The 26,658-nt window shown below is 40.6% G+C and overlaps 2 protein-coding genes across 3 annotated transcripts in view; one reads left to right on the top strand and one right to left on the bottom strand.

The window, feature by feature from the left end:
* ky (kyphoscoliosis peptidase) lies at positions 1 to 6,491 on the bottom strand. The gene is made up of 7 exons (XM_034124419.1): positions 6,441 to 6,491; positions 4,906 to 5,498; positions 3,730 to 3,844; positions 2,902 to 3,019; positions 2,347 to 2,538; positions 1,986 to 2,176; positions 1 to 1,762 (listed from the first exon to the last, which is right to left on the bottom strand). Exons 2-7 carry the CDS (start codon positions 5,476 to 5,478, stop codon positions 435 to 437), a joined length of 2,517 nt encoding a protein of 838 aa, XP_033980310.1. The 5' UTR covers positions 5,479 to 5,498; positions 6,441 to 6,491; the 3' UTR covers positions 1 to 434.
* A 3,331-nt stretch (positions 6,492 to 9,822) lies between these two features.
* slc4a11 (solute carrier family 4 member 11) overlaps positions 9,823 to 26,658 on the top strand; it is a 115,905-nt gene continuing 99,069 nt past the window's right edge. For both annotated transcript variants that reach the window (XM_034124411.1, XM_034124385.1), the window contains exon 1: positions 9,823 to 9,898. In XM_034124411.1, coding sequence (XP_033980302.1) covers positions 9,838 to 9,898 — 61 coding nt within the window. In that variant the 5' untranslated portion in view covers positions 9,823 to 9,837. The remainder of the gene's footprint in view (positions 9,899 to 26,658) is intronic.

The following is a 26,658-nucleotide window of genomic DNA, read 5'->3' as shown; positions in this document are numbered from 1 at the left end:
AGGAAATCAAGATTCATATCTTTTTTTCACAGTTAATTTTTATTGCACGTTTTCTGACATTGTTTCATTATGCAGGTCTTACTCATAAAACATAACAATGCACCATATGATCACAGCTGAGCACCAAAGCTGAGCACCAAAGTCAATTTATTTTCTGAGTACAACCCAGTTAAGAAAAATCCCCACATTTGCGATGTCATTTTTATCACTTCATTGCTTCAAACATAATCACAAAACCATATTTCAAAATAAAACGTATACACCTCATTATGACAATCTTGATTATTAATCCAGATAAACCTGAAAGATTATGCTTCGCAGTTTGAAATATTTGCAATGTTTGTCTACCCAAGTCTGGATCGCGAGTCCATATCAATACATTTATTTGGCAGTTATGTTCAGAAAACAATCTGTCTCTTCTCCCCTGGCCTTTTCTACTGTTCTCCTTCCACCTGCTTGATGTCAAAGATCATCAAAACAGCCATGTCAGTGGACTCTCCCGATGTGGCGGCCAGTTTCAGTGGTTGGAGCCCGTTTCCACTGAAAACCTCTCCCTCCCAGACTCTGCTCTTATTCATTTTCAGATCAGTTCGCGTCTCTCCCATCATGCTCACCCTCTGGGCCCCGGGGACCCTTACTCTGAAGCGGACCCACGTGACGGGCTCCAACAGGCCCACACGAGGCTCAAAGAGCACGCAGCCTTTTCTCCAGGCGGAGTAGACGCAGGGGAACGGAGGCCCCGGCTGAACACAGCTGTTCCTCAGAACAAAGTCACACATGGGGCTGAAATCTCCACCAGGGGTGATCTTAGCATACAGGGCCAGCCGATACACCCCCGCATCAGGCAGGCTGGCGCTCACCGTCACCTTGCTGTCTGTGAACGTACAGAAGACGTGCCGTGAAAGTGGGATGGCTGCTGTTTTGTTCTCCTCCCTGCTGAGCACCGTGTGAAGCTCGAGGTCCCGCTGGTTGTGGAAGGTGATGTTACATTTGCCCTGCTGGGTACTCACCAGCGCCGTTGTGTGGCTGAATTTGGACAGCCCCGCCTCTATTGTGCGGGACCCCGGGCCGCATGCCGAGCCCAGGTTAGGAGGGTAGAGCTCATCCCGACTCACCACCTTCCCTTTGCAGTGCAACAGGAAGTTTGCAGCATTCTGAAACTTGACCTCTGTTTTCTCATAGTCTCGCACAAACACTGAAAGTCGGTAGAAGCCACGTAACGGGCACATGACGTGACAGGTCAGGACATCCGGTTGTATCTGAGTTGCCACGCAGCGCTTAGCTACAGCAGCTTCCAGCGCCGGGTGGACCAGCTCACACAGCAACATCAGAGGCCTGGTACTCTTTAATGTCAAAACAAAGACACCTTCCTCCACCTCAGCCGCCTTGCTGTCCTGGCTGCTGCCTGCAATGCCCAGAGATCCTGCAACCGGCTGCAGGCCCCAAGACAGGAAGGGGTTCTCTGGGATCTCCTCCATGGCCCTGGGGACCGGACACTCCACTGTGAAGGAGCAGACCCAAACCAGATGCGTGGTGGCTGTTTCAGGTCGGGCAAACACCTTCACGTCATACACGCCGGTTGCAGGCGGCAGGAGCTTCAGCTTCATGCTCCGATGGGAAACCGTTAGAAGGCCATAGGAGGAGTTGCTGGACTCTTTCTGCTCCGAAACTCCACTATGGAGAAAGTCCTGGTGCTGTGTCATCTCATAGGTAAAGGTCGTTGGCCTAGAGAAGCCTATTGACACGTTTGCTTCGCCATCATCTAAGAAGGAAATCAGAGATTACATTTAGGACCATTTCTCTTGGTCCTAGAGAGACTGGTTGGTCAAATGAAAATGTCATTGCCTCAGTTCCTTTCAAAGAAGCAAAGACTTGCACATTATTGGACAAAAGCTAATATGCATTGAATATAACTTGGTGCAAACAATTGTTTAAAAATAGGAGGATTAATAAAATGCATCCCCAGAGAAATCCCCAGAACTGACCGGTGACGATGTGAGAGTGATGAGGCTGGATCAGCCTGAGCCCCGTGGTGAAGAAAGCTGAGGTCTTGAAGACCCTCCTCCCAAACTCCTCCAGGGGGATGGGCGTGTCCAGGAGCTGCCATCGCTGCTCATCGGGGAAATGCGACTCTATGAACTCCTCTGGGTCCGTTAGGAAATAGAAATCATCAAACCTTGGAGGCAACAGATGGAGACAGCAGACTGGTTTGAGACTCAACTCGCTGCTGGTTTCGAGTGGTTAAAAACAAACATAAGAGCAAACTCCAGAAAGAAAATGATGCTACAGTAATTGCTCAAATGTGGCTTTTAAATTCCAGTTTAGGTCCCTCGTCCCTTTTCAAACCTTTTAACGAAGCTTTCATGTTCCATGTCTACTCTTCCTGCTCCCCAACAGGCGTCCAATAGGAACCACTGTCCGTCCAGAAGCACAGAGTTCCACAGGTGATCAGATTTCACATTCTCCAGGCTCTGGCCCTGAAGGTACCCGATGCCCTTACTGTGGCCCGGAACTTCTTGGCACTCGATGCCAACCTCTCTGTAAACACAACCCAAACAGAGCCTTTAGAGTTAGATCCTGTGTCCTTAAACCCAAGTTCAACACTGTTATACATGCTGTGTGCTCATTATTTATCTTAAACTCGGAAAGGACCAAGGATTAAGAATACAGCACCATACTTAGTGACTGGAAGAAGGAGCAATGAGTTTCTCTGGATAATAATGTTGTCATAACCGCCCTTCAGCAATTGTAGAATGTTTTTTTTCAGACAGCCATGTAAAAAATAAGATATGAGTCACTAGTCTTTACAGATCATTGTTGTGCCTTTATCTGTGGGTATAGTCTAAGACCTTGAGGCCGTCTTCAGTATTTATGTAAAGGTCTAAGCGTGGCTGTGTTTACCTGCACATCTCTGAGCAGAGGCTGGAGTATCCGCAGCACACCCCCCGCCCGGCCGCTATCACCTCCTCCGGGGAGCTCAGTTTCTCCGAGCGCCCAAGGTACCCACTCACATCATACTCTAAAAAGACAACAATATTTTACTCCAAAATAACGGGGTAATGTAACACCAACTTTTTACATACATGCCTTGAATCTTGAACCAACCCTAGGACTCTCATGATAACTATGTTTGTTGGACTACACCAAGAAATGATTGCGGTCGTCAACCAATCAGGGATACTTTATTGGGTGAATGTTACTTGTATATGTACAGTAAGCGCTTACAGGGGTTGTAAACACTGGAAAAGCCCTATAGCCTATACTGTAAATGCAGTCCATTAACTAATTGCCCCATGTTCTTTTAAGACCATTTAATCCCACTGATTTAACGATATTGTGATAGCACAACCTTTCAAAGAACAATGCACTTCTATTTTTAAGAATATTTAGACATTGGAATTGGAATGTGAAAAATATGAAATACCTCAATAAATTAATTGCTTTATTAAATAAGATGTGCAATTTATGTTCAATTCCCAAGTTGTATAATAGTAAGGAAAGACTGGCTGGTAACTCTGGTATCACGTTGGCCTAAATGTGTGTGACATTCGTGTGGAAACAAAGACAAAGGGTTATAACGAGGTCAGCAAACCTGATCAATTTAATGTTCATGTATCATAATCCCTCTCTCCAATATTGATGGATTAAATACCATAAATGTCACAATGTGGTGTGTTACACAACACTAGGATTTATATGCAATTATATATAGTTCAGTGAAATACCCACCGATGTTGTGGCACAGCCAGACCCAGATGGCACGAAGCCGCTCCAACTCATTCCTGGCTCCTTGTGTGATGCTCCGCACTATCGTCTTCACATCATACACACACTTCTCCTTCAGCTGCAACACACGCAACACATATCTACTGTTAGATACAATAGTATTATGAAGGTTATAATATCATTCATCTAAAGATTGAGTTTTTATGTTTTCAAACTTTTATGTGAACCAATGCCGCATTAAGTTGTTTTTCTCATCTTACTGCGTCATCCTATTTTCCAGCATTGTTCAGTGTCATCGAGGGTATCGAACAATGCAGGGCTACTCATCCAGGCTCAAGGATGTAAGTGCTGCCTGAGAGCTGCACTGTTTGTTATGGTTTCATTGCAGCGGATGATTAGATGTGATCATTTCTCAGTGCTTTTCTTTCAGTGCTCAGGAACCAAAAGAACCATCTCTGTTGTGGTTTTGCTTTGGAGTACTTAATTCGCTTCCGTTCAGTTTTTATCCTGCTGCAAATGTTCTCTTATTTAAAAGTATGGTTTACCCGCACATCAAGAATACATATTTTTCCTCTTACAACTAGTGCTATTTGTTATCTAGATTTGTTCTGGTGTGAGTTGCATAGTATTAGAAATATTAGCTGTCTGCGTTTCCTTATAAATATAGAGGAACCACATTCAGCTTTTGGTGTTCAAAGCTCCAAGATATACACAAATAACAAAAACTCACACTCAACTTACAGAAATTACTTTGTTACTGAAGATAATACACAGTCCTTGTTGTGAGCAGTATTCTCTCCTTTCTACTTCGGTAGAAAGAAAAATAATGCCTCCATACAAGTCCTCACAAAAGGTGGACTACCTTGAGTGATCAGGTCATCATTTCTGAAAATAAACATCAATGTTTTTTCAGATGTATTTTTTTAGTACAAAGCCTTTTATTCCGAATAATAAATAGCACTAAAGCTCAGAGGATAAGAATGTATTTTGGAGTTTTGGGGTTAACTGTCGCTTTAAGTATGGATAAGTTAGAGGAACTAACTTCAATGCTGTGTGTAGCTTTACAGGATGAGGTGAAATATTCAGTTTTTACTGAAAAGGAGTGAATGGCAAGTTGAATTTCCCCTTTCCATTTTTCATGTTATATAACACCAAGATGTTCTGTGTGAGTATCATCACCTCTTCTCCTGCTCTGATGACATGTGAGTTGACCCTGTTGAAGACCTCCGAATTGGTGAAGAGGTCCTTTCGACGCCTCCTCTTCCCCCCCGTCACAGTGCAGGGTGTCGCCCTCTGTCCCGGGTGTGCTTTAGTTTTCAGGTGCCTGTGTTCCTCCACCTCAGTCCTCAGCGCACTCTTCTTCACCACGGTGATGGTCCTGGCTGCGCTCTCTGAGGACAGCTGCCTCTTTGCAGCAGGACGCTGATCTTCACTCTCAACCGTGAGTTTCTCAAAAACACTATGCCTGGAGAACACAGCACTCTTGGAAGCTTTAGCACAGACCAGGACCTGGGCAGGTGGAGTGTCTCCAGCAGGAGGAGACTTTGGACTCTCCTTAGCCTGGTTCTCATTATGCACCAGAGCTCCTATAACGGCAACAGAGCCGCTTAAGATTCGATTCGCCTGGAGGTCAGGAAGCTCCAGGGCCTTCACCTGCACACATCCCTTCTGCGTCAACTCATCTTGCTGAGAAAGGCGTGCACCACAGGAGAAAGGGAAGGAGAACTTCTGGATTGCAACTTTAGCTGACATTATGCTGGAAGCATGGCGTCCTTATCAAAGAGAAGGTGGATACAAATTAAAAGACAGTAGTTATTCTCTTTTTGAGATATTTTTAGTTAATGTTTCTAATCCTGTAGGGTTTCAGCCCCTTGTTCAATATCTTACAAAAGAAACATGGTAGCTGTGGGCAAAATCCATAACACGATCACACATTCTGTACTGAGTGAAGCAGAAAGTATATCTATACAGTACATTGTATGTTCGACAGTGATGAATTGGCAATTAAATCATGTCTATTCATGACCAGAAATAAACGCAAAGGTTGGATTCATTAGTCACTGTCACAGCTAACGACGCAAAGAAAGTCAAACACCAGATTAATATCACCATATAACTTCCTGTATGTGATGAACCTGCAGATTGATGTCCGTACTCAACATGTCTGAAAAATGAGCGACATGTGTGACCAAATTGCTCAACATATTTTGACTGAACCTTGCTGATCTGTGGAAAAATGGCCAATTATTATGAACGGACAGCAGGTTAGCACAGTGGAGACGTCAACCGTCCAGAACGATGACCAAGACGGTTGGCAAGACCTGCCCAGCTTAAGTGTCCTTCAGCCTGCAACTCAGTGCTATCAGAGCTGCGGCTGACCTTTGACCTTCCTGGAGTGCGACCAAAGTGCATAATTGGGAGGGATGAAACCCTCTTTAAGGGTCACACATGCAGAGCACACAGCACACACAGTGACATTTGTTCTCTGCATTTAACCCATCCTAGTACCAGGAGTCTAGTACTAGGAGCAGTGCTATCACCTCTTTTGAAAAAAACATTAATTATCTTCTTTTTTGGACTGATTTTGCTACAAATACTTCATTCGAATAACTCCAAAATCTAGATTTATGTCAGATTTACACTCACAAAAGTGAAAGCGGTTGAACCCGGTCTAGATTTAACTGTCGCTACACCTCAAAAAGGCTTTTACTCACCCTGAGAGGATCTAAAATGCCTGCTGGATGTTTGCAGAGTGTCGGGAGAGATGTTTCCACTGTGTGTTCTCAGTGGTCCCCAGTATCAGGGGAGGCTTATATACCCTCACAGTGGCCTGCCAGGACAGGCCCCAGAATAACAGGCCTAAAAATACTACAAAGCAGTTAAGACCAGCCAATAGAGTAAGCCCCAACTGAGGAGTGTGACGTCTGTGAGTGTGTATTTGTAAGTGTGTGTGGTGTGTTGTACATACATTAGGATATTCATTGCACACACATCGCATTATATCTGATCACACAAGCAAGTGCGACATTTTGAATGTGTTTGTGCAAGGTTTTGAATGTCAGCATGTGTACATATGGATTGTAAGTGTGTGTGTTGATGAGCGGTTGGGAAGCTCGGTTTGTGGGCATGTGTTGGGTGTGATGGAGAGGTCAAATTCAGCGAAGAGTTGGCCGTTCAAAGAAGCGGTTATGAAGGGTCTTCCTGGCATCTGAAAACACCCGCCTCAACATGAAATGCAAACTCAGCCGCCCATGTTTCTGTCACACACCATTTACTTCATACCATTATGACGATATTCATAGTTTTTGTTACTGCCATTTCTAAACACTAGGGTTTTATAACCCAACAATAAAAAACAGCTAAAACGTTTAAATACAGATTGAAATGCAATCTCGGGTAAATTGATCAATTTACACATGTAGTAGAAGCTCTGCAGGAGCACACAGTCCTTCAATCTACTTCAATCAAAGAAAAGACCAAACATATTATATTCTATCTTTATCATAGGTGTTGCTTTTATTCATAAATACTGCAGAAAGTAAAACAGTACTTGAACCCAGCTTCTGTTAAGTTGAACCACCAAAGGAATTGAGAAAAGGAGGGGAAGTTGTTGGGTGATCACCCCAAAGATACAGTGTTACATAACACCGCCATATGTTGGTGTTGATGTTGACGCATGGGCACGGTGGAGGGACAGCCACCTCCGCCGGTGGTGGATCCTGAGCCAGCTGACTGTGAGACCACAGAGTAATAATGCCATCTGGAACAGCTGTCTGCCAAGGAATCTCGCTCAGGCTTATTAGGGAAAGCAGAGGAGCAGGGGGGGGGGGGGGTTCACTCCAATTCAGAGAGCGGTAACACTGAGGGGAGATGAGAAGCACTGATATGGCAGAGAAATGAAAAGGAAATCACTGCAGGCTGAAAATTAGGAATGTTAATGTGCTTTCAGGCAATAGTGAATTTCTTGCAGTGAGACAATATGGATTTCAGTCCCTTTTGGGTTTGTGAGCTTGAGCGGGTTTCTGCTACAAAGTCAGCAAATCTGTGTTCTATTTACCCATCAGACAAATATGGATTCACTGTCAATGTGATTTCTTTATTTTAGAGCATTTATATTATTTAAAAATGATGTGTTTTCAGTACAGTGGTCACCAAATACACATCCAAAACATTGTTCCTGAGAGTGTGCACCACTATAATAACTTACAAATAGTTTACAGTGTGTACTAAGTGCTGTAATTGAACAGATACAATTTCACTCAATCTGATTTGTTTTTCTAGAATTGGTCTTCAATACCCCTCTCTTACCTGAAATGTCTCCATTTATACTGCGCAAAATCCATCTGCAGAGGAAGATGCTGATGAAATCATATAAAAGCAAGTAAGTGGATCTCTGAGTTATAGGCTTTTTTTAGAATGTACGCACTGATCCTATTTATTTAGATTTATGCTTATTTCTTTTGCAATCTGGACTGTACACAAGACATTCAAAGCCATTAAAAATGTTTCACAAGCAAATGTAATTAAAGAGCAGTGGAGGAAATGAATCGAAGGCATGAGGAAAAATAAGATAATTTAACATTTTGTCAAAAACGTTTCAAAAATGTTGTTTATCGTGAGGTGTGTGCAGCATAGCTTTATCCACCTTTACCAAGTTTGCCTTTCTGACTGGAGGCGCAACAACCTGTTTGCTTGAGATCTAAGGGACCAACTGGGTTTATATTCTTCAATCATATCACAAACATATTTTGGCCTTCGGCTGTTATGTGATTTATAAAGTAGCAGAAGGGCTTTTAAATGATTATATAACTAACTTTGAGCTGGTGTAATGTTCTCGTCGTTCTTGGTTCTCTGTATTGTAGCAGCAGAAGTCAAAACGTGTTGCAGTTGTCTTTTTGAGAAGATCAAGAATAAGAGCGCGTTGCACACTGCTGGAGATGAAGGCATGCATGAGTTTCTCTAAATCTCACGTGTACACAAGACCTTTGATTCTTATTGCTATTTTTAGATGATAAAAAGCTGATTTAGTCATTACTGTGGCAGTGCTGTGTTGATGCAGCAGCTGGAGTTCAGTCTGAGTCCAACAAAGAGATTACCAACTTTAGACTTGTGATACAATTTGAAAAAGTTGCAGTGTGAAATCAGTGCGATGATCAAAGGGTTTACTCCCACCTACAGATACAAATACATTTTTTATCAGATAAAGTCCCTGGGATACAACCTTTGTAGAAGTGTGTTTTTTCATAAAGGTGTTCTGTATAAAGCACATCTAACTCGGGGTGCTTTGCATTAAAAAATGAAAGCACCCATGAGAGTATTCAAACTTTCAACAGCTGGTGCATGCAGCTTAAAAACAGCACAATTTGGACAGCTGGCCTCTGTAATAATGGATGGGTAATACATTTAAATTGTAATACTTTGTTTTCAAACAATCACAAATGGTAAACCTTTTGGGTTGTATAATAGTTCATCAATCGCTAAGTCAAATAACATCTTATTAAAAATAATTGAAATGCTGAATTAGGCTTATAATGTGCCAGCTGCTTATTTAAACGTTTAACATAAATTGCAGGTACAGTATATCCGTAATTTAACACTTTGATTTGTAGATGAAACTGTGTATAAGAAGTTGTAAAGTGGTACAAACTACCTACCTACATACTTACCTTGTTGTATAGGCTAAATAAGGATTTGTTTTTACCATTTAAAAGAAAAACTCATAGCATACAGTTTACTTTTACCTGCCCACATTACTGCTGCTATGCAAAGCAGCTGGTGGCAGGTGTCACTTCTAATAGCTGTTAATCCACCATTAAACTAATATCTACGCATCCTCTCAGCTGCTCTAACATTGGACAGTTTGGGACAGGTTTGGAAAATCAGAGGTCTCGTGCATGCTGCGCGCGATGGGCGTGGTCGCTGGTTCAGGCACTCTGCAGGCACGTGCTGTCAGCAACACCTGATGACCGTCGTTCATTACCTTTTCAGACTACCGTGACTTTTTTTAAATGTAACCAACGGACACAAATTACTCCTCCGTTTTTACTAATTTCCTGTGAGAATTAAGGAAAAGCTCGTGAGAGAAGACGTTATCTGGAGACCGAGGACGTTATGCAAACTGGTAAAGACGATGGAGAGGTGATGGCTGTGTCAGTAAATCGATTTACTTCAGGTAGGATGCTTTTCAGTGTTTTAACTTCTTGCTAGCGTGGTTTCACAAGGGTAAACTGTAATGGTTTCCATTTCAGTTCAGTCCCATAATTATTTAATTGTGTAAACTAGGGTACTAGATGTCTACTTTTCAATGCAAAATGGCATGCAAGTTAGCTAGCTTGCTACAGAGTTGGTAAAACTTCATTTTGTGTGTGTGTGTGTGTGTGTGTGTGTGTGTGTGTGTGTGTGTGTGTGTGTGTGTGTGGTGCTGGAAGAAGTATTCAGATTATTTAGTAAAACTACTAGTACCAACATGTAGAAATACTCTGTTACAAGTAAAAGTCCTGCATTGGAAATGTTACTGAGTGTACCTAAAAAGTAAGTAATTTATATAAAAAATGTAAAACTCTTGTATTCATCATGCAAACATCTGGATTGTTAAATTAACGAAAGATGGATCGATGTAGTCAAATAATGTAGTCCCTTTTTTAAATTGTAGTGGAGTAGAAGTGGCAGGAAAAATACCAAGGTAAAGTACTAGTACCTCATTATTGTATACTCAAATACACTATTAGAGTAAATGTAGTGTGTGTGTGTGTGTGTGTGTGTGTGTGTGTGTGTGTGTGTGTGTGTGTGTGTGTGGTGTGTGTGTGTGTGTGTGTGTGTGTGTGTGTGTGTGTGTGTGTGTGTGTGTGTGTGTGTGTGTGTGTGTGTGTGTGTGTGTGTGTGTGTGTGTGTGTGTGTGTGTGTGTGTGTGTGTGTGTGTGTGTGTGTGTGTGTGTGTGTGTGTGTGTCAGGTAGTAGGAGAGATAAAGACAGATGGAGAGAGAGAGATTCTTCTTAATTAAATGGGACACACAAACGGCACCAGAGGAGGGCCACTTTACTAAAGAGGAATATTAGGCGGAGTGGAAGCTTCCATTATGTAGTTTGACTTGATTAGCACTGCAGTCTTTTTGGCTATCTTTTTCTAACTGTTACATGAATTAAGTACAACTTTAAAGTGCAGTAGGAAACCAACAAACTACAATATGCACTTTAATTTCCCAGATGCTTTAATTCTACACACGATGTTGCAGATTTTGTGTATTTCACATCGTCTCTGCACAGTCATTTCACATATTTCTCATTGCATTGACATCTTTGAAGCTTTTCACCCAAGACATGTTCTGATGTGTCTGTAGATGTGAGGAATACAGCAGAATCCATTTTATACGGATAGAGGAAATGTTGAGCCACGAGTAGAGTAAATAGTGTCACTGGTGCCAAAACACTTGTAAACACGCAGCTTTAATTAAATCGAACAAACAGTGAAATGTGGCATCTTGAAAACGTCAAGCTTTCCAATGTTTACAGCTTCTCATTTACATTTTAGAGAGTCTTGAGATAAATGAAACAGTAAAATAACCTGCTAGTTAACAGATAGTTTAAGCATAGGCCCACAACCCAATACAAGTTTAGTACAAGAGATAAGGACTTTCCTGAAATCTGGGAAGAAATCCAATTGCATAACAGAATAATAACAGACCGAATATGCAGTCAAAGTTAAGTAGGACATCCTTCTCTATTTACATCAATAAATGTTTAAACTACAACACAATAATGGTATATTGTTTGACTTATTTACCCTATACTGCAGCTCCAAATGTTCCTTAAAGCTAAGGTTTGACTAATTCAGTAATATCCTAATTGATAATTTAGAGTAAACTAATAAAAAGAGAATTAGTGGCTTTATTATTAGTCGATGAATCATATACAGGCTCAACAGAAAGCTATTTTTATCATTATTCTTTTCAGTTATTTATCAAGCAAACACGCTAAACATTCAATGGTTCTTAACGTCCAAAGACCTGCTTCTATTCATCACTTTCATATCACGTTCAATTATTAAAATTTGTGGGTTGTTTTTCTGCCCTAGGATGCAGTATCTTTGGGTTTTGAGGGGTTTATCAGACAAAACAAGACATCTCAAGTGTAAGGGGCTTTTCAAAATGAAGCACGATGCTATTTGATATAAAAAGAGTCACAGGTTTTTCTTCATACTGTAGGCATGCAGTAGACTTATTTTACTACTAAGTTTCTGCATCCAAATGAAATCAAGGTGCTTGTAATTGGAACACTTCACAGAAAGACACACTATTAGCCTTTTGACCGTGCTTTGCCTTATCTTGTATTTTTAATTGGTCGTTGCAGAGCGGACTCTAAAGCCTTGAATCCTTGCAAAGTTCACAGCCTTGATTTGAAAAAACCTGTTTTCCTGTGACCTTGAAAATCCCCAAACAAGCACTTTTTTTTTCTTCCAAATTATCTATTGTCTATTGTGTAACTCTGTCTTTACCAGGATTACGGCTTTTGTTCCCTATCCATTGGGCTAGCACTTTCATCCTGAGCTGAGCTCCTCCTGGACTTCAGAGTGCATACATGTTGTTTTGCTCCGCTGGGATTCGAGTTTCTATCTCTGACGCTGTTAATGCCTTGCTCTACATGTTGATCTTCTCAGGAGAATACACCATGACCTTGTTAGTTTCATACACACATATGAAAAAATACTGTAGGGGTCAAACCATTCGGGTAATAATGTTTGATTACATTTCTAAACGTAATTCACTGTTAGCTGATTAATTGTATGGGAAACATTATATTAAAGGTCACCTATTATGCAAAATCCACTTCTTCATGTCTTTTCTACATCAACATGTGTCCCCTCTGTGCAAAGAGACTCTGAAAGTTTCAGGAAAAAAGATTCTCTCACTTTTTGTCCTGATCCATTTATATAAAAACCTGTCTGAAAATGAGCTGATCAGATTTTGGCCACTTTATGATGTCATAACGATGTTTTGGCTTGTGTAACCATTAGCCAATCACCAACCAAGGTAACCCCCCCCCCACCTTATCACCTGAATCTCCTCCTAGAGCACCATTGTGTTCTTTTTAACCAAATATCTCTCAGAGGGGCGTGGGGAGTGGCTCCTTATTTTCATCTAAAGTAACAGACTTCGGGTGTTTCTCAATCGCGAGTGCTTGCTTGGTAGCACATGTCTGCCGAGCATCTTGCTTCAGAAGCAAGTCAAGAATACTTCCTGACATTTGGAAAACAAAGAGTGGAACAGGCTAGCAAGTGTGCAGGTGTGCGTCATATGAGAGGCCTCGCCTTACATCTTCCGCCACAGATTTGGGGAAATTGGTCCGTGCGCAAAGCATTGTGGGGATTTTAAGACCGCGGAGTCTACTCATGTGCAGCCTCGATATTTCTCCAAACGGAGTACGCCGGGCTCGGTAGATTTCCAAGTATGCTGGAGATTGGAACAGTACTTCGGCGGCACTCGATGACGTAGTATGCTTGAAATAGTGGCTCTGAAGCAGCTTTACTCGCGATTGAGAAACACCCAGAGAATCAGCACTTTTGAAACAGGGCTGAAACAGAGGGGATTATGGGATGCTGCAATGATCTGTTTGGTATTTGGAGCCAAAGGCCGTGTCTCAATTCAGGGGCTGCACCCTTCGGAGTACGCTGCCGCGGTCCACGGAGGACCCAGCCCACGTAGACCGGGTAGGCTGGACCGAGCGGCCTACGAAATGAGACGGTCCAGCCTACGGAGCGCTTCGTATTTACGTCACGTGATACGCGCTGTTCGGTTGCGCTGCTCCAGCAGCCTGCTAGCAAATTAGCTTACAAGCTAACTCAGCTGAAAAGGATCCAGAAACGTTACTTTTACTTTAACCATTTTTTGGAGATCACCGTCGGCGATGAAATAAAGAGGACCGTGGCCAGGTAAATAAGATTAAGCTGTTCCTTTAGCCCCCAGTAATGTTACATTAGTAAGTTAACAAGTAAATTATATATAGCTGATGTAATTTAATCATATTATTTAATATTTAAAATAAGTCTTAATTTTTCTGTACTAATAAAACAATGTTTTTTTAAATGAACAAAAGCATGTTGTATAGATTGATTCTTAACAATATTAGTGTTCTAATCTTAATAGCTGCGATTATAACAGTTTATGTTCTCCTTCTTCCCCTAAACCAGCCCAGATGATGTCCTACTGACACCAGGTCAGCACCTCCAGGTCCAGCAGCACCGTGACCCCCCGCTCTGCTGGAATACACAATTAAACATTTTCTATCACCTATTTTTTGTATTAATAAAATTAAACTGAACTTAAGACAGTTGAATGACCTAGAGATATCCTATTATTCCACTGCTTATGTACACATGTTGTAAATAATGGTTAAAACCTCAGTAAATGAAATAAACAATGTGTTTAACAATTACTATTTTAATTTAATTTTGTATTTTCATCTTATCACAAAGTAGAGGTAAGAATATATCCATCCTCTCTCTGCAGCTTCATGTCTTCTATTATTATAACTTTCATCAGTGAGACAGAGGAAATCAATGATGTTATTTAACATCACCAGCAGTAACACAAATATCAGCAAAAGTGTGTTTATGGAGTTGTTTATTTGTATTATATGTGCAGCAAGTATATAGAAGCAGCTGTTTGGGGAATCAGACAGACTCAAGCTATAATCGTTAAATATCTATTAAAAGAAAGGACACATACAAAATCAAATTCTGAAACTAAGACACAAGTCTGTAGGACGGCAGTAAGCAGAGGTCTGGGTGGAGGATGTTCCTGATCGCCGTTTTGCTTTCTCCAGCACCACGGGGGGTCCAGGTGAATGGCAGCTCTGTCCTGATGATCCGCTGTGCACTTTTCAGATTAGGGGGCCTTCTCCAGCAGATCCATTTCTCCAGAATTGCCCTAATTTCAGAGAAAAACAAGAGAAAAAGAAAAAAGTGAATTAATCATATTAAACACAGGGTTGCAAAAGTATTATTGCAAAATGTAACTCTAAGCATTTCAGACAAACAATCCTTAAAGGACACATTTAAAATGATGTACTGTTCTGGTTTCTAAAAAGCCAAGATCTCTGTATGACTTTAGTAAACTTCTGAATTGAATTAAGAATAAGTGTAAACAACAGTGCAGCACGTCCAGCTAGCTAGTTAGCGTCACTAACGTCACGTATTTATCCGTATTATTTAACGAAAATGTAAGTTTTAATGCCCCTTGGGTTAGACGTGTGTGACGTTAGTTAATTTGAAGTAAGTTAAAACCCAATACTCACATTTATTAGTGATTCCTCCGCTTGCTGCTGCTTTTAAATCCACTCTGCTGGGGAGACCGGACCGCCATTTATTTTGAAAAAAACTCACTCTTCCCTTCGCGCATTGCATCCTGGGATATGGTAGACCGCAAAGGATACATCAGATGTATGCTCCAAATCCAGGAAAATAAGGCCGCATTCGTGGGCCGCATTCGGGAGAAGGGTCTAGCTGCGGCCGCGGCCACTACACGACACTACACGACACGCCCACTACACGACACGCCCACCTGACACGACACTACGGTGGCTGAGAGACATTACCATACATGGCAGATTAAAAGCGAATTGACGACACTGACGCTGATGCAAGGATATTTAAAGAGACATGAGGTTCAGAGAACAGACAAACAATATGGCGCACCGAGTACAGGTAATTAACGTATTGTGGTTTTAGATATAATTACATACTATTTAGGTTCTCGTTTGTTTGTCGATGTGGCTGTTTAGCGCAGTGTAATTGTGTTTATTTAGCTAATTTGTATTTTAAATATTAAATGTAAAGGAATGGAATACATATAAATATATATATATCTTAGCTCTTAGCTTGACATGCTCGACGTTCAGTTAGCATATATGCTAACTGAACATGCTCGTTCAGTTAGCATGTCAAGCTAAGAGCTAAGATATATGTATATATTTTAGCTTGACAGATGGAACAATGCATGTACTCGCATTTTTACAAGAATCTGATTTTAAATATTCATTGAAGGTGTCTTTCACATTTGAATGTTTTAAAAAAAAAACATGTATTAGCTGCTATACTGACATGCACATATGTATAATTATATTATTATTTTAAGTGTAGTTTAAAGTTAAATGATATATAGTTATTGGGTAGAGCCAAGTAACCCAGGTGGATGCAATCAGGCCTCTGTTTTTAGATGGGGTTTGTGGCCATGCTGTAGGCCTGACATTTAAACCATAGACCGTATATATAAAGATTTAAACTAGCTGAAGGGCTTTCTGTTCGAACCACAGTGACATCTAGAGGTTGTTTTGTGCATAACATGTCAACCAAAAAGGTAGAGCTGGCTGAATCAGATGGAGTTAAACTTTTTTTTTTTTCAACAAGATATCAAGACACAAAATGTGCTCTACCAAATGGTGGCGCTGGCAGTTAAAGGGTTACCTTCTGAAAGTGAGGAAGTATGACCAGCTTTGTCCCATAGGATTATACAGGCCAGTCCATTGCTGCTTGTTTAAGGAGTTAACTATTTCCAATATTAAAGTCACTGAAATTGTATTCTATTTTATTCACCTATAGACAAACAACACAACACTCCGTGATGGAGCACGCCCAGAGCTCAACAAATTGGACTCGGACACCTTCCAGTGTCCATTTTGTGAAAGGACCGGGTCATACCCTGGTCTGATGGCTCATTTGCAGAGCCACCAGAGGGCACTTGTGAAATATGGAGGTAAGTACATCTATAATTCTATATGATCATTGTATACTTCATCACATTACATTACATGTTACTTGTTAGATGTGTTTAATGCCTCACACATTATGGATACATGTGTTATTTCTGTGCCCCAGGACATCCTTGGTGTAAATTCATTTTGAATTATAAATTGAACATTAAAAATTAGATTTATATTCAGGTTATGAAGTGTTAATAATGCTGGAAAAATATCCTTATTTGGGGTAGGCACAATATGAGCATAATCACACATTCAATCTGCAAAAAATCAGTTTATAGGCAAAAATATTATTGTTGGTGACATGATTATTTATTGCTCTCGCACAAACACCTTGTTTCAAATTGCATATTTACAAGAAATTCATGTTGGTTTGTTTCTAGAATCCTCTAAACCACTTTCTGTCTCTTTTTTTTAGGTTATAATGTTTATAAATGCCATCTCAAATGAGTGGCCAGCAGCCATTATCACTGTGGCTTTTGCCCAAGAATCATTGGGAGAAAGGAGATGTTTATTAGTCACTTTAAAAACTGCTGCACTGAACATCCAACTACGTTGGCGGCGGCCCCAGCAACCACCACAACGACTCCTCCAGTGATGGCCCCGACGGCCGCTCCAGTGATGGCCGCTCCAGTGATGGCTCCGACGGCCGCTCCAGTGATGGCTCCGGCTGCTGCAGCAACATGGCACAATATTTCCACAGCCCCCAACATTTTGATGTCAAAGCGCAAAACCACAACATGTTGTTTTTGTAGCCTACAACTAAAAAGGAACATTTTTCACATGATGTTCTGTTCAATAAATGTTCATTGAGGAAAACGGTATCAGTGTCTTATTGTATATTCATCACAGTGAATGCAGTGCATGCTGAACTTGCCGGACCATATACTGTAGTTGAAAGTACACAATGAAACACTGGCTTGCTTGTATCAAATCAATACAATTCCCACATGCCCTACCCCGGAACCTGCGGTCTTCAGACTCTGGCCCCCCGCACCAACCTGCGATCCTTCGGGGACAGAGCCTTCAGTATGGCAGCCCCCACTCTCTGGAACGCTCTCCCTGCGGAGATCTGCAACATCCCCACGCTTGACGCCTTCAAAAGGGCCCTCAAGTCTGCCAAGGTCTTTGGCCCCAAATCTATTTGTGTTGTCTGTCTAACTGTTCGTCTAACTGCCTTTTGTTATGTTTGTTTCTACTCCTGTTCTTTTTAAAGCGACCTTGGGTCTCATGAAAGGCGCTATATAAATCCAAGTTATTATTAATACATCATTGGAACGGTAAGAATCTCAGCTACAACACTGACTAAAGCCTTCCCATCTCCAGTATGCCTACATGACAAGCATTTTTATAATATACAGTAAACATATCTTTGACTTATTAGAGAAGAGACAATCATCAAGCCAGATACCAAGGTATTTACAACAGGCAACCACTTCAATTACTTTTCCTTTATGTTATTGTTATTTGGTTTTTATTAGTGCTTTTGTCGTTTTGAAGGAAATTAAAATACTGTATTGAGTTGGTTTCTTCTGTTTTGGAAGCCTTGTATATCTTTTTGGTCTTGTTAGAAATACCCCATGGTAAAACAGTGTTCTAGCAGCAGTTAAAGAAGCTTAGTTTGCTGTCTTAGACTGCCAGTTGTATTAAGATGGTTTGTTCACAATTTACACATAAAACCTAAATGTTCATCTGTTTATTGTTCTTCTTCCTTTATATTCAAAGCATGTTGATTGTCTATTGGCTATATCTTGACATTATGTTAATTTGATCATACTTGCCATACATTTATTTTAATTTATGCGATTCCTTCAAAGGTTTTGTAATAGACCCCTAGTACTTTTAATTTATAAAGTAATAATAATACATGTGAATGATTGAGCTCATTAGTGGCCTGACTGGCCCTCCTAATTTGTTCCTTAATGACCCCATGATGTGATTATGTATATCTTAAAACCTTTAACAACTATATTTAGATGTTCACAAATATCTACATTTATGTATAAAATACATGTGTAGCAGTTAGACAAACATAATCAATAGATCATCTCATTAATACCTATTTTATATATTAAAAAAAAGTTGACTAAACCACCGTTTGTTGACAAAATGATTTGGGTTGAAAGTTATACTGTTGTGTCTCAAACGGATAGACTAGGTTATTAATTTATTTGCCTAATAGTTGCTTAAAATGCTACAATAACATTTGCAATTCGTTTTTAATCTGCCATGTACGATCTCAATAATAATAAGTGTCGTCAATTCGCTTTTAATCTGCCATGTACGGTAATGTCTCTCAGCCACCGTAGTGTCGTGTCAGGTGGGCGTGTCGTGTAGTGGGCGTGTCGTGTAGTGTCGTGTACTGTCCGTGGCCGCAGCTAGACCATATTGGCATTCGGAGGAGTCTTGTCTTTAAAAAAAATTGGGACAGCCTTCTTTCGGCGGAAGTGACGTATGCGGTCTACAAATGCAGTCTCCGAAGGGTGCAGCCCCGGAGTTGAGGATCTGTGGGGTTTATTCTCCCAAAAATATAATTTACAATTTAGGCATTTAGCAGATGCGTTGTTCCAAAGCGACTTACAATGAGCAATTACAGGGACATTCTCCCTGGAGTAACTGGAGTAACCTTCCGATCATCAGCCCACATCACTATCCATTGATTAGACCACCAAAAAAAAGAAAGTAATAATAATCATTTTTTTCTTTTTTTATGAGATGTTTAATTGTGGCGGCCCACCACAAATAAATCAATGTACTGTATGGGAAACACTGCAATATTTGTTAGATCCAATTTAAATCAGGCAGGGTTATTTTTTAGATAATTTTGACTAAAAGGACACATTTGGCCGGGCCCTGTGTTTTGAATTAGCAATAAAGTTAAAATGTTAGGCCAGGCAACGACAATCACTGAATAACAAAGAGCCTTTTCATTTTTCAAAATGTTTTCTAAGCTGAAGTATAGTCAAGTTTCACAAGAATAACCCTGGAAAGACATTTTCATTTGGGTGTTAGTCAGTACCTAACTCACGTTTTTTTTTATATACAGTATATCCAGTATTGTGTAAACTCTCCTTTATAAATATAAAGCAACACACATTTTGTTTGTGTGATCAGGATACTTTTGTGGTGTTTTGCAGCTCACCTCACCTTCACAGCTTCCTCTGTCTGTCTTAAGTAACAGTTTCAGTGGTGTGTTCATGGACGCGTGGGAATTTGGTTCAAAGTGTTAATTGTTTGTTAAGTGTCATTCATTATTGGCTGTCTGGCAGGACTGCAGTAGATTCAAGTAGCGACTGGTGAAGACATTAATCAATCGGCTCAGACAGACTTAGTTTCCAGCTCCTGCAGCCGCTTTTAGAAACCCTCCATGTTCAACAGAAGAATCATCGTGTCTTTGTATCGTGTCACAATATAGGCTTAATAAGAAATGTAAGTTGTTGGGAAAATAATGAATGTTCCTTTTATATCAGAGTCGCACGTGATAAGAGAGGCCCTACGTAGCTGTGTACGTAGCCGGATGTATGACTACATGGTGACGCTCATGAGACACTGTGTTGAAGTTATGATAGCTATGTTCCTAAGATTGGCATGATGACACAGCCCCTAGACAGATAGGCATATGACTGTCATGTTTATTGCTTACGCAAGCCTTAGCTAATCTTAACTAATGTTAGAATACTGCTTTGAACCAGTATTCTTCCATCTTGTTGACTGTAACACCCTCTCTTGTATATCAGCATGTGAAGGACACTGTTCTGGGAACTATTTGTCGCAGATCTGTGTGTGATGACTACCATTCTTGCAAGGATAATAAATACATGTATCCTGATATTGAAGACCAAGCCGGTGACGAGTGATTAACTAATTTATTAACAAAATCTTTCAAACGTAGAATATCATAACCTCAAGCCATGTTCAGCTGTAGATCAGTTATCTTAGCATAAGTCAGTAATGGAAGTGTTATTGGTTCAGTTCAATGTTAACAGGAGCTTGTTGTTCAATCTTTAGGGAATAGGAGGGACATTAAACATTGGTTCTATATATGATGTATTGCTTTATTCAAACTGTGATAATAAATAGCCCAAACTGTCTCGTTGATGGTGTTGGCATGTCAATTCTGGACAAAGCAACGTGTATTGTAATGTCGATTGATATTGGCTGTTGACCAAGGAAGCATTGATTTGCAGGTGAGAAGCCTAATGTAGTTTAAAACAGGGCAACGTCTTGGTATATTCCTTTTCAAGTAGGATCTTGATATTAAAAGATAATCACTATGAAGCCTTTTGAAATTATGATATAAGAGCTAGTTAGTCAAGTTAATCAATTGTCAGAAAATGTAACCAATATTGGTAATCAATCTCCGTCCAAACCTTTGCTTGTTCCAGCCTGTGAAATGTGAAGATTTGCTGCTTTTTCCCATTTTGTATAATTGTAAACTGTTAAAATCAGCATTTAAGAAGTGACAAAACAAGACATTTAGGCTGCATCTCACTTCGGTTAAATTAAATCCTTGCGTCCCTCACTTGCGTCGTTTCCCTGCGTTTAGTCCCTCCCACCAGGGAAGCATGGAGAGACGCAAGGAAACCACGAGAAGCAGGGAAATGAGTTTTAAGAGCAATGGGACGTCGTTTCCTCCGGAGCGTCACGTGAAGCGACGTCCGTTTGTGATGACGCTGCACAGCTGATCGTCTGACAGCAGCTCTGTCCCCGTTATTTTCACAAACACCCCCGCCTCTGTTAGTACACATTTACTGACATAAACATTTGTATCATCTGTTGTAGACCCATATAAATAAAATAAAATAAGAACTCATTCTCAAAAAAGATAAACGCAATTCTTAAAATGTATAAACGAACAATAGTTTGATTAATATTGATTAGAGTGCACAATATAAATAAAATAATTGAGAGAAGAAAAAGAGATATGTTATCCATCAAAACCCAGTTAGATTAACATTCATTGGATTGCACACTTTGTTTGTTTGTGTGGATATGTAGCAAATTAACATTTTAAATAGTAGGCTACTTAATGACTGACTGAATGGAAATGACAATAAATGAAAATATAAAACGAAAAAAGCGATCATGAAAATGTTTCCAATAAATGAATAAAATTATTTTTGTCCACTTTGTTGTTCAGATATATCACACATTTGTAACTGAATGATACATTAATTGAAACAAAACACAGTATAAACTGAGGAGTGAGTCCCGTGAGTTTCATGTGTTTTCTTCACTCCGCTGTTAAACTGCTCTCATGTCAAGAAGCAACAGATCAGTGCATGCGCTGCATCGTCCAATCAGTGAGTGATACACAGTAAGGGGGCGGGGCGAGTGTCTGAGGATTTCACCGGACGATGGTCTGGTAGTTCCTCGATTATCGCTCCTCCGTTATCGCTCCTCGATCCTCGATCCTCGGTCCTCCGGCAAAAATAAGGCCACTGGGACGGTACTCAAGATGGCGCAGACAAATCAACTTCCGGTGATACCGAGCCCGAGGAGCGAGGAAATGAAAAATAACCGAAGTGAGACGCACCCTTAACCTGCTCTCTGAGAAATGGGGATGGGCTTTTTTCACATTTTCTGAATTCACAAAATGATTAACGGAGAATAAATATAATGCACTTAGCCCTTTAGCAAAATGAAACCCACCGCACCCAGTCTGTAGCAAAAATATTGTTTATTTCAGAAACTATATTAATATTGTTAGACGTTACTGCACACACACAGTATACAGAACTCACTTTGGTTTCTGAATGCATAAATAAGAATGATGTTACAATTGGTTCAGGAAACTGGCACAGTGATAAATTATTCGGGTCAGTATCCCTGCTTGTGTGTGAGTGAGATCATGCATATTGTTTGATTGTGTTTGTGTGCGGTTTCATGACGGACACGTTTTGTTATTCTCCTTGGCAAGCAACACTTGGCCAGCTTCTGAAAAGGGACAATGCAGGGCAGGAGCCAGTCAGGAGGAGAGGAAATCCCACCCTGTGTTTGTCCACTAGCTGTGTCTTTGCTGTCTTCCTGCTCCGGGCACAATGCAACAAGGTGCCCTTTTTAATGCTCTCTGTCGCTGCTCCGAATCTTAAAGCTTATAGCGCAGACAGAGAGTTCAAAAGCATGCTCGCTTCAAGAAACGGCTTCTTTTCAAAAACCAGGCAGCTTAATCTATTTTCATAAAAGTGACATGCACCCTTTGCAGATGTATTAATAGCACAAAGCAGGAGTCTGTCGTCTTGGCTGATGAAATGAAACACTTCTGCACACTAGATCCTGAATGATGAACATCAGGAAATTATGATTTTCTTTAAAGAGATGGGGAGTGATTTTGAAATTAATTCTTTAACCACACATCAGATAAAGTGAGTAGCACATGCAGTTTTATTACCAGTGTTATTAGAAAGACTCTAAGACATTTCTTTAAGGATGGAGTAAAATACGAGCCTGCCTTTCATCTACTTCTACCGTCTATTATGGACTTTTCTTTAGAATGAATAATGTCTTAACTCAATCAGTGCTTTTTTGACAATATCTTGTGATAAGAACAGCTTAAATCTAAATTAGGTTTAAACCACATTTCCAAGCAGGTCCCAGCTCTGAAGTGTTGTAGTAGTATTATGGTGGGGTCCTCGTGTAAGAGTGAGTGATTTACAGCGAGGGCAGAGGCGGCAGGATGATCCGTGTTGCTGATCGGACCGTTTCACTATCTCGCTTGAAAGTTAAAAAAGTGCCTGTGTCAGCATTGCTTCCCCCATAAGGGCTTTTGGAAATGTTAAGACAACAAACATTTCCTGTGGAGTTGTGTCTGTGTGTGTGTGTGTCTGTGTGTGTGTAGAGGGTATCTCACATTAGAAGAAAAACATGTAGGGGAAACGGGAGGTCAGAGGGCACGGCGGCTGTCTACTCTCTGCACATTTCTTTATCCGACCAATCAAAGATCAGGCAGCCCTCTTTGAAATAGTATTTTTTAAAGCTGTGCACCTTACTTACAATGTTTTCGACTATAATACATTTCTTTAGACCTAAATCTTGCACACATATTTAGCTTGAAACATAGAAGGGAAGTAATCGTGTTACGCCCTCATACTTTTTACCATTGATTACTTATTTGTTTTTACTTGGTCAGTTATACTTCTAATAACATGTGCCTGCCTTTTTATTAAAAAGCAAATCTTCTCTTTCCTCCTTTTGCCTTTATCGGCACTTTTCCTTTGCTGCTGTCACGTCGTAAATGTCCCTTCTCCAAGGATTTATGATTTCTGACAATACAATAGAATGCAGATTATATATTTGAATAAAATGACAGTAGTGTACCTGTTTTGAGCCTCTGTAGCTTCCAGCAGAGGGCAGTGTGTGTGTGTGTGTCGGTGTGTGTGTCTTTGTCCCTCAGAGCAAGAATTAATCCTTTTACATCAGGTTTTCTTTGGATGATATTCAAAAACATTTTGCTTAGAAATCCTTAGTCATGCATAGCCTTCATCTGCATTGCATTGATTTAGTGAGTAAGAGAGTGCTTAGTGTCTCATACCAAACGTATGTACTTCTGTACTTACACAGAATTGAGATTGTTTTGATCCCATCTGTGGCTCCAATATATCAAATCTACTTGAGCAATTAGTATTCTATTTGCACCAGAAAGACATTTACCTTTTCTTTTATATGCCATTTATTACCCTTTCCTCCACCGCTGACTTGGTTTCCCCTTGGGGATTAAGAAAGGCCACCTTTATTTGGACATTATGAAGAATATTTATGGGGTGAGTAGGAGCCGAGGAGTTTGAGAAGTGTGTTTTTGTCAAATGTGAGAGACCTGGGCAGGGAAAGTGAATAAAAAACAGTCGGGTTCCCTTGAGCAAGAATGACTGTTGCATGAGAATGAATGTGTGCTATTAGGTGCTGAGAAATGTGTGTGTTCAGTCAGCCTTCCCAGCTCAGATGAGGGTTGAAACCTCCCCACCACGCCTGCTGCACACACAGCACTCCTCATTTTGTATCTCAGGCTGCTATGTCATGCAGGTTTCCAGGACAGTTTATTCTAAGTGAGACAAGTGGGATTTACTGTGTGGCACTTTGCTGGGGCACCGTGTCGTTGGGGATTGATTCTGTCAAACTCCAGGCCGCCTGGCATCCATTATAGTGATGCCTAACAAACAAGTTTACCAAAACAAACGGTCATTTGTGACAAGATGCTCCCACACTGCTGCTGGTTCACTTGCTGTAAAATACATTTAAAGAAGCTTATTGAAATGCCATTGAATGCTGTTATTTAAGTATCGGTACAAAAACTGTTAGGAATAATATTGTTTGTTTTAGGCTTAATATGTTGGTCAAAACACTTAAAGTAAATCACAATACAAACAATAAATAGCACAATAACACAGGGTTTTAGTGTGAATGGTCGACTGGTCATGTTAGTAATTCCGCACTGTCTATTCTTGTTTGTTGCCAATACCATGTTCACATAATAACATTTAAAAAAACGTTCAACAAGACTTGCGTAAACTAACATGTTTGCATGAATCCAATTTCCTGATTAAATAGAAGTGCTGCATAACTTTAAAAAGAAAAGTGTATTGGCTCAAACTCATTAATCCAAAGAAGCTAGAAAATAATGACAGCATATGTGGTGACTCAAAATAAAATGCACCTTAGTGTTACTCTAATAATTAAAGGGGCGCTGTCTTCACATCACTAAGTGAGTTCATGAATATGGTGGACGTATGTAGATCAACTGTTTCTGCATAGAAGCAACTAGCAGCATATCATCAGCATAATTGGGATTGGATTTATGATTTGTATTTCATTAGTGTATAGGAAAAAAAATTAAATGAGAAATAAAATCAATCCGTACAATAGCCTGTATAACTCAATCAATTTAACTTAAAAGATAAACCCCTAGCGATAAATCTGTTGACAGGGTTGATTTGTGTTTAGTTGCAGCTAAGAAGGAGTGTCAGGAAGTCGCCTATAAGGACTTCCTGCTGTCCTGAATTTGTTGCAATGGTTGCACTGAAGCAGCAAACTTCAGGACAATGGAAGGTCAAAGGTATTGACTTTTTATCTTTTTTTAGATGTTATAACCAGGGGTGCACATAACTTTTTTGCCCTGGTTCTCAAAGGAGCACCTGGAGATGTTGCTTGGTGCGCATCCTTAAAATGAAATAAACCGGACCTTTTGGGGAGGTGCGCTAGTGAGCACGCTCATGAACTGTTTGCCGGAGCCTCGCAGCAGGGTTACTGTGCGGAGCGCATAAAGCAGACCCTTCACGCGATATCGAGGGGTAGACCGAGGAATCGCAGATGCCGTCGTGCTCGCGGACGGATTAAAAAAATTAAACCTAAATGGGTCGCGAATTATACTTTGGCGGCCGTTAATATACCTGGGCGGCCCGCCCAAGTAAAGTCTGTGTGGGAAACCCTGCTATCTTACCAGTTCTTATGCAACTCGCAAATATCTCTCTCTCTCTTCTCTCTTTTCTATCTTTCTCTTCTCTCTTCTCTCTCGCTCTCTCTCTCTCTCTCTCTCTCTCTCTCAATGTTGGTGCGCAAATGCGCCTTTTTTCAAATGATCCGGTGCTCCTTTTTTGGCCAGTTATGTGCAGCCCTGGTTATAAGGGTACAGTATTTAGTTTTTAGCTATATAGAAACACTGCTTTTAAATGTGGAACTGTTGTAAAATCAGTGTTTTTTTTGTTACCGTCCCATTACCATATTCACTAATCAACAGCTCATACATTCAGACTAATGTGAGAAAAGATACTCACCTTCCATCATATATGTTGAATTGTGTGTGTCGCTATACCCCTCCACGGATGTGCTTGTTCACCTGAGTCATCTCAGTTACATTGAGACGTTTTTGCCTGAGAGAACATAATCACATTTTTCCTCTCCAAATTAAATCTGTAGCGGTTTGTGACCTGAAATATGCCCTGATCCCCTGGGTAATACTGACCACACACACACACACACACACACACACACACACACACACACACACACACACACACACACACACACACACACACACACACACACACACACACACACACACACACACACACACACACACACACACACACACACACACACCAGTGATGTGTGGGGGCAGCAGAGGAACAAGAACCAGCTGCTCCCCTCATCCTCCTTCTCTTCTTCCTCTTCCTTCTTCCTCTTCATCAT

This window comes from Trematomus bernacchii, unplaced genomic scaffold (genome assembly GCF_902827165.1).
Source record: "Trematomus bernacchii unplaced genomic scaffold, fTreBer1.1, whole genome shotgun sequence".
Lineage (NCBI taxonomy): Eukaryota > Metazoa > Chordata > Actinopteri > Perciformes > Nototheniidae > Trematomus > Trematomus bernacchii.
The sequence above is the reverse complement of the archived record's forward strand: the minus strand, read 5'-3'. Positions and strand labels throughout refer to the sequence as shown.

Excerpts from the sequence above, each read along its gene's own strand:
- ky (XM_034124419.1), bottom strand. The coding sequence starts at position 5,478 with ATGTCAGCTAAAGTTGCAATCCAGAAGTTCTCCTTCCCTTTCTCCTGT. Across the intron at positions 3,845-4,905 it reads TCATCAGAGCAGGAGAAGAG|CTGAAGGAGAAGTGTGTGTA; the intron begins GTGATGATACTC and ends CGTGTGTTGCAG. Across the intron at positions 2,539-2,901 it reads CTCTGCTCAGAGATGTGCAG|AGAGGTTGGCATCGAGTGCC; the intron begins GTAAACACAGCC and ends TTGTGTTTACAG.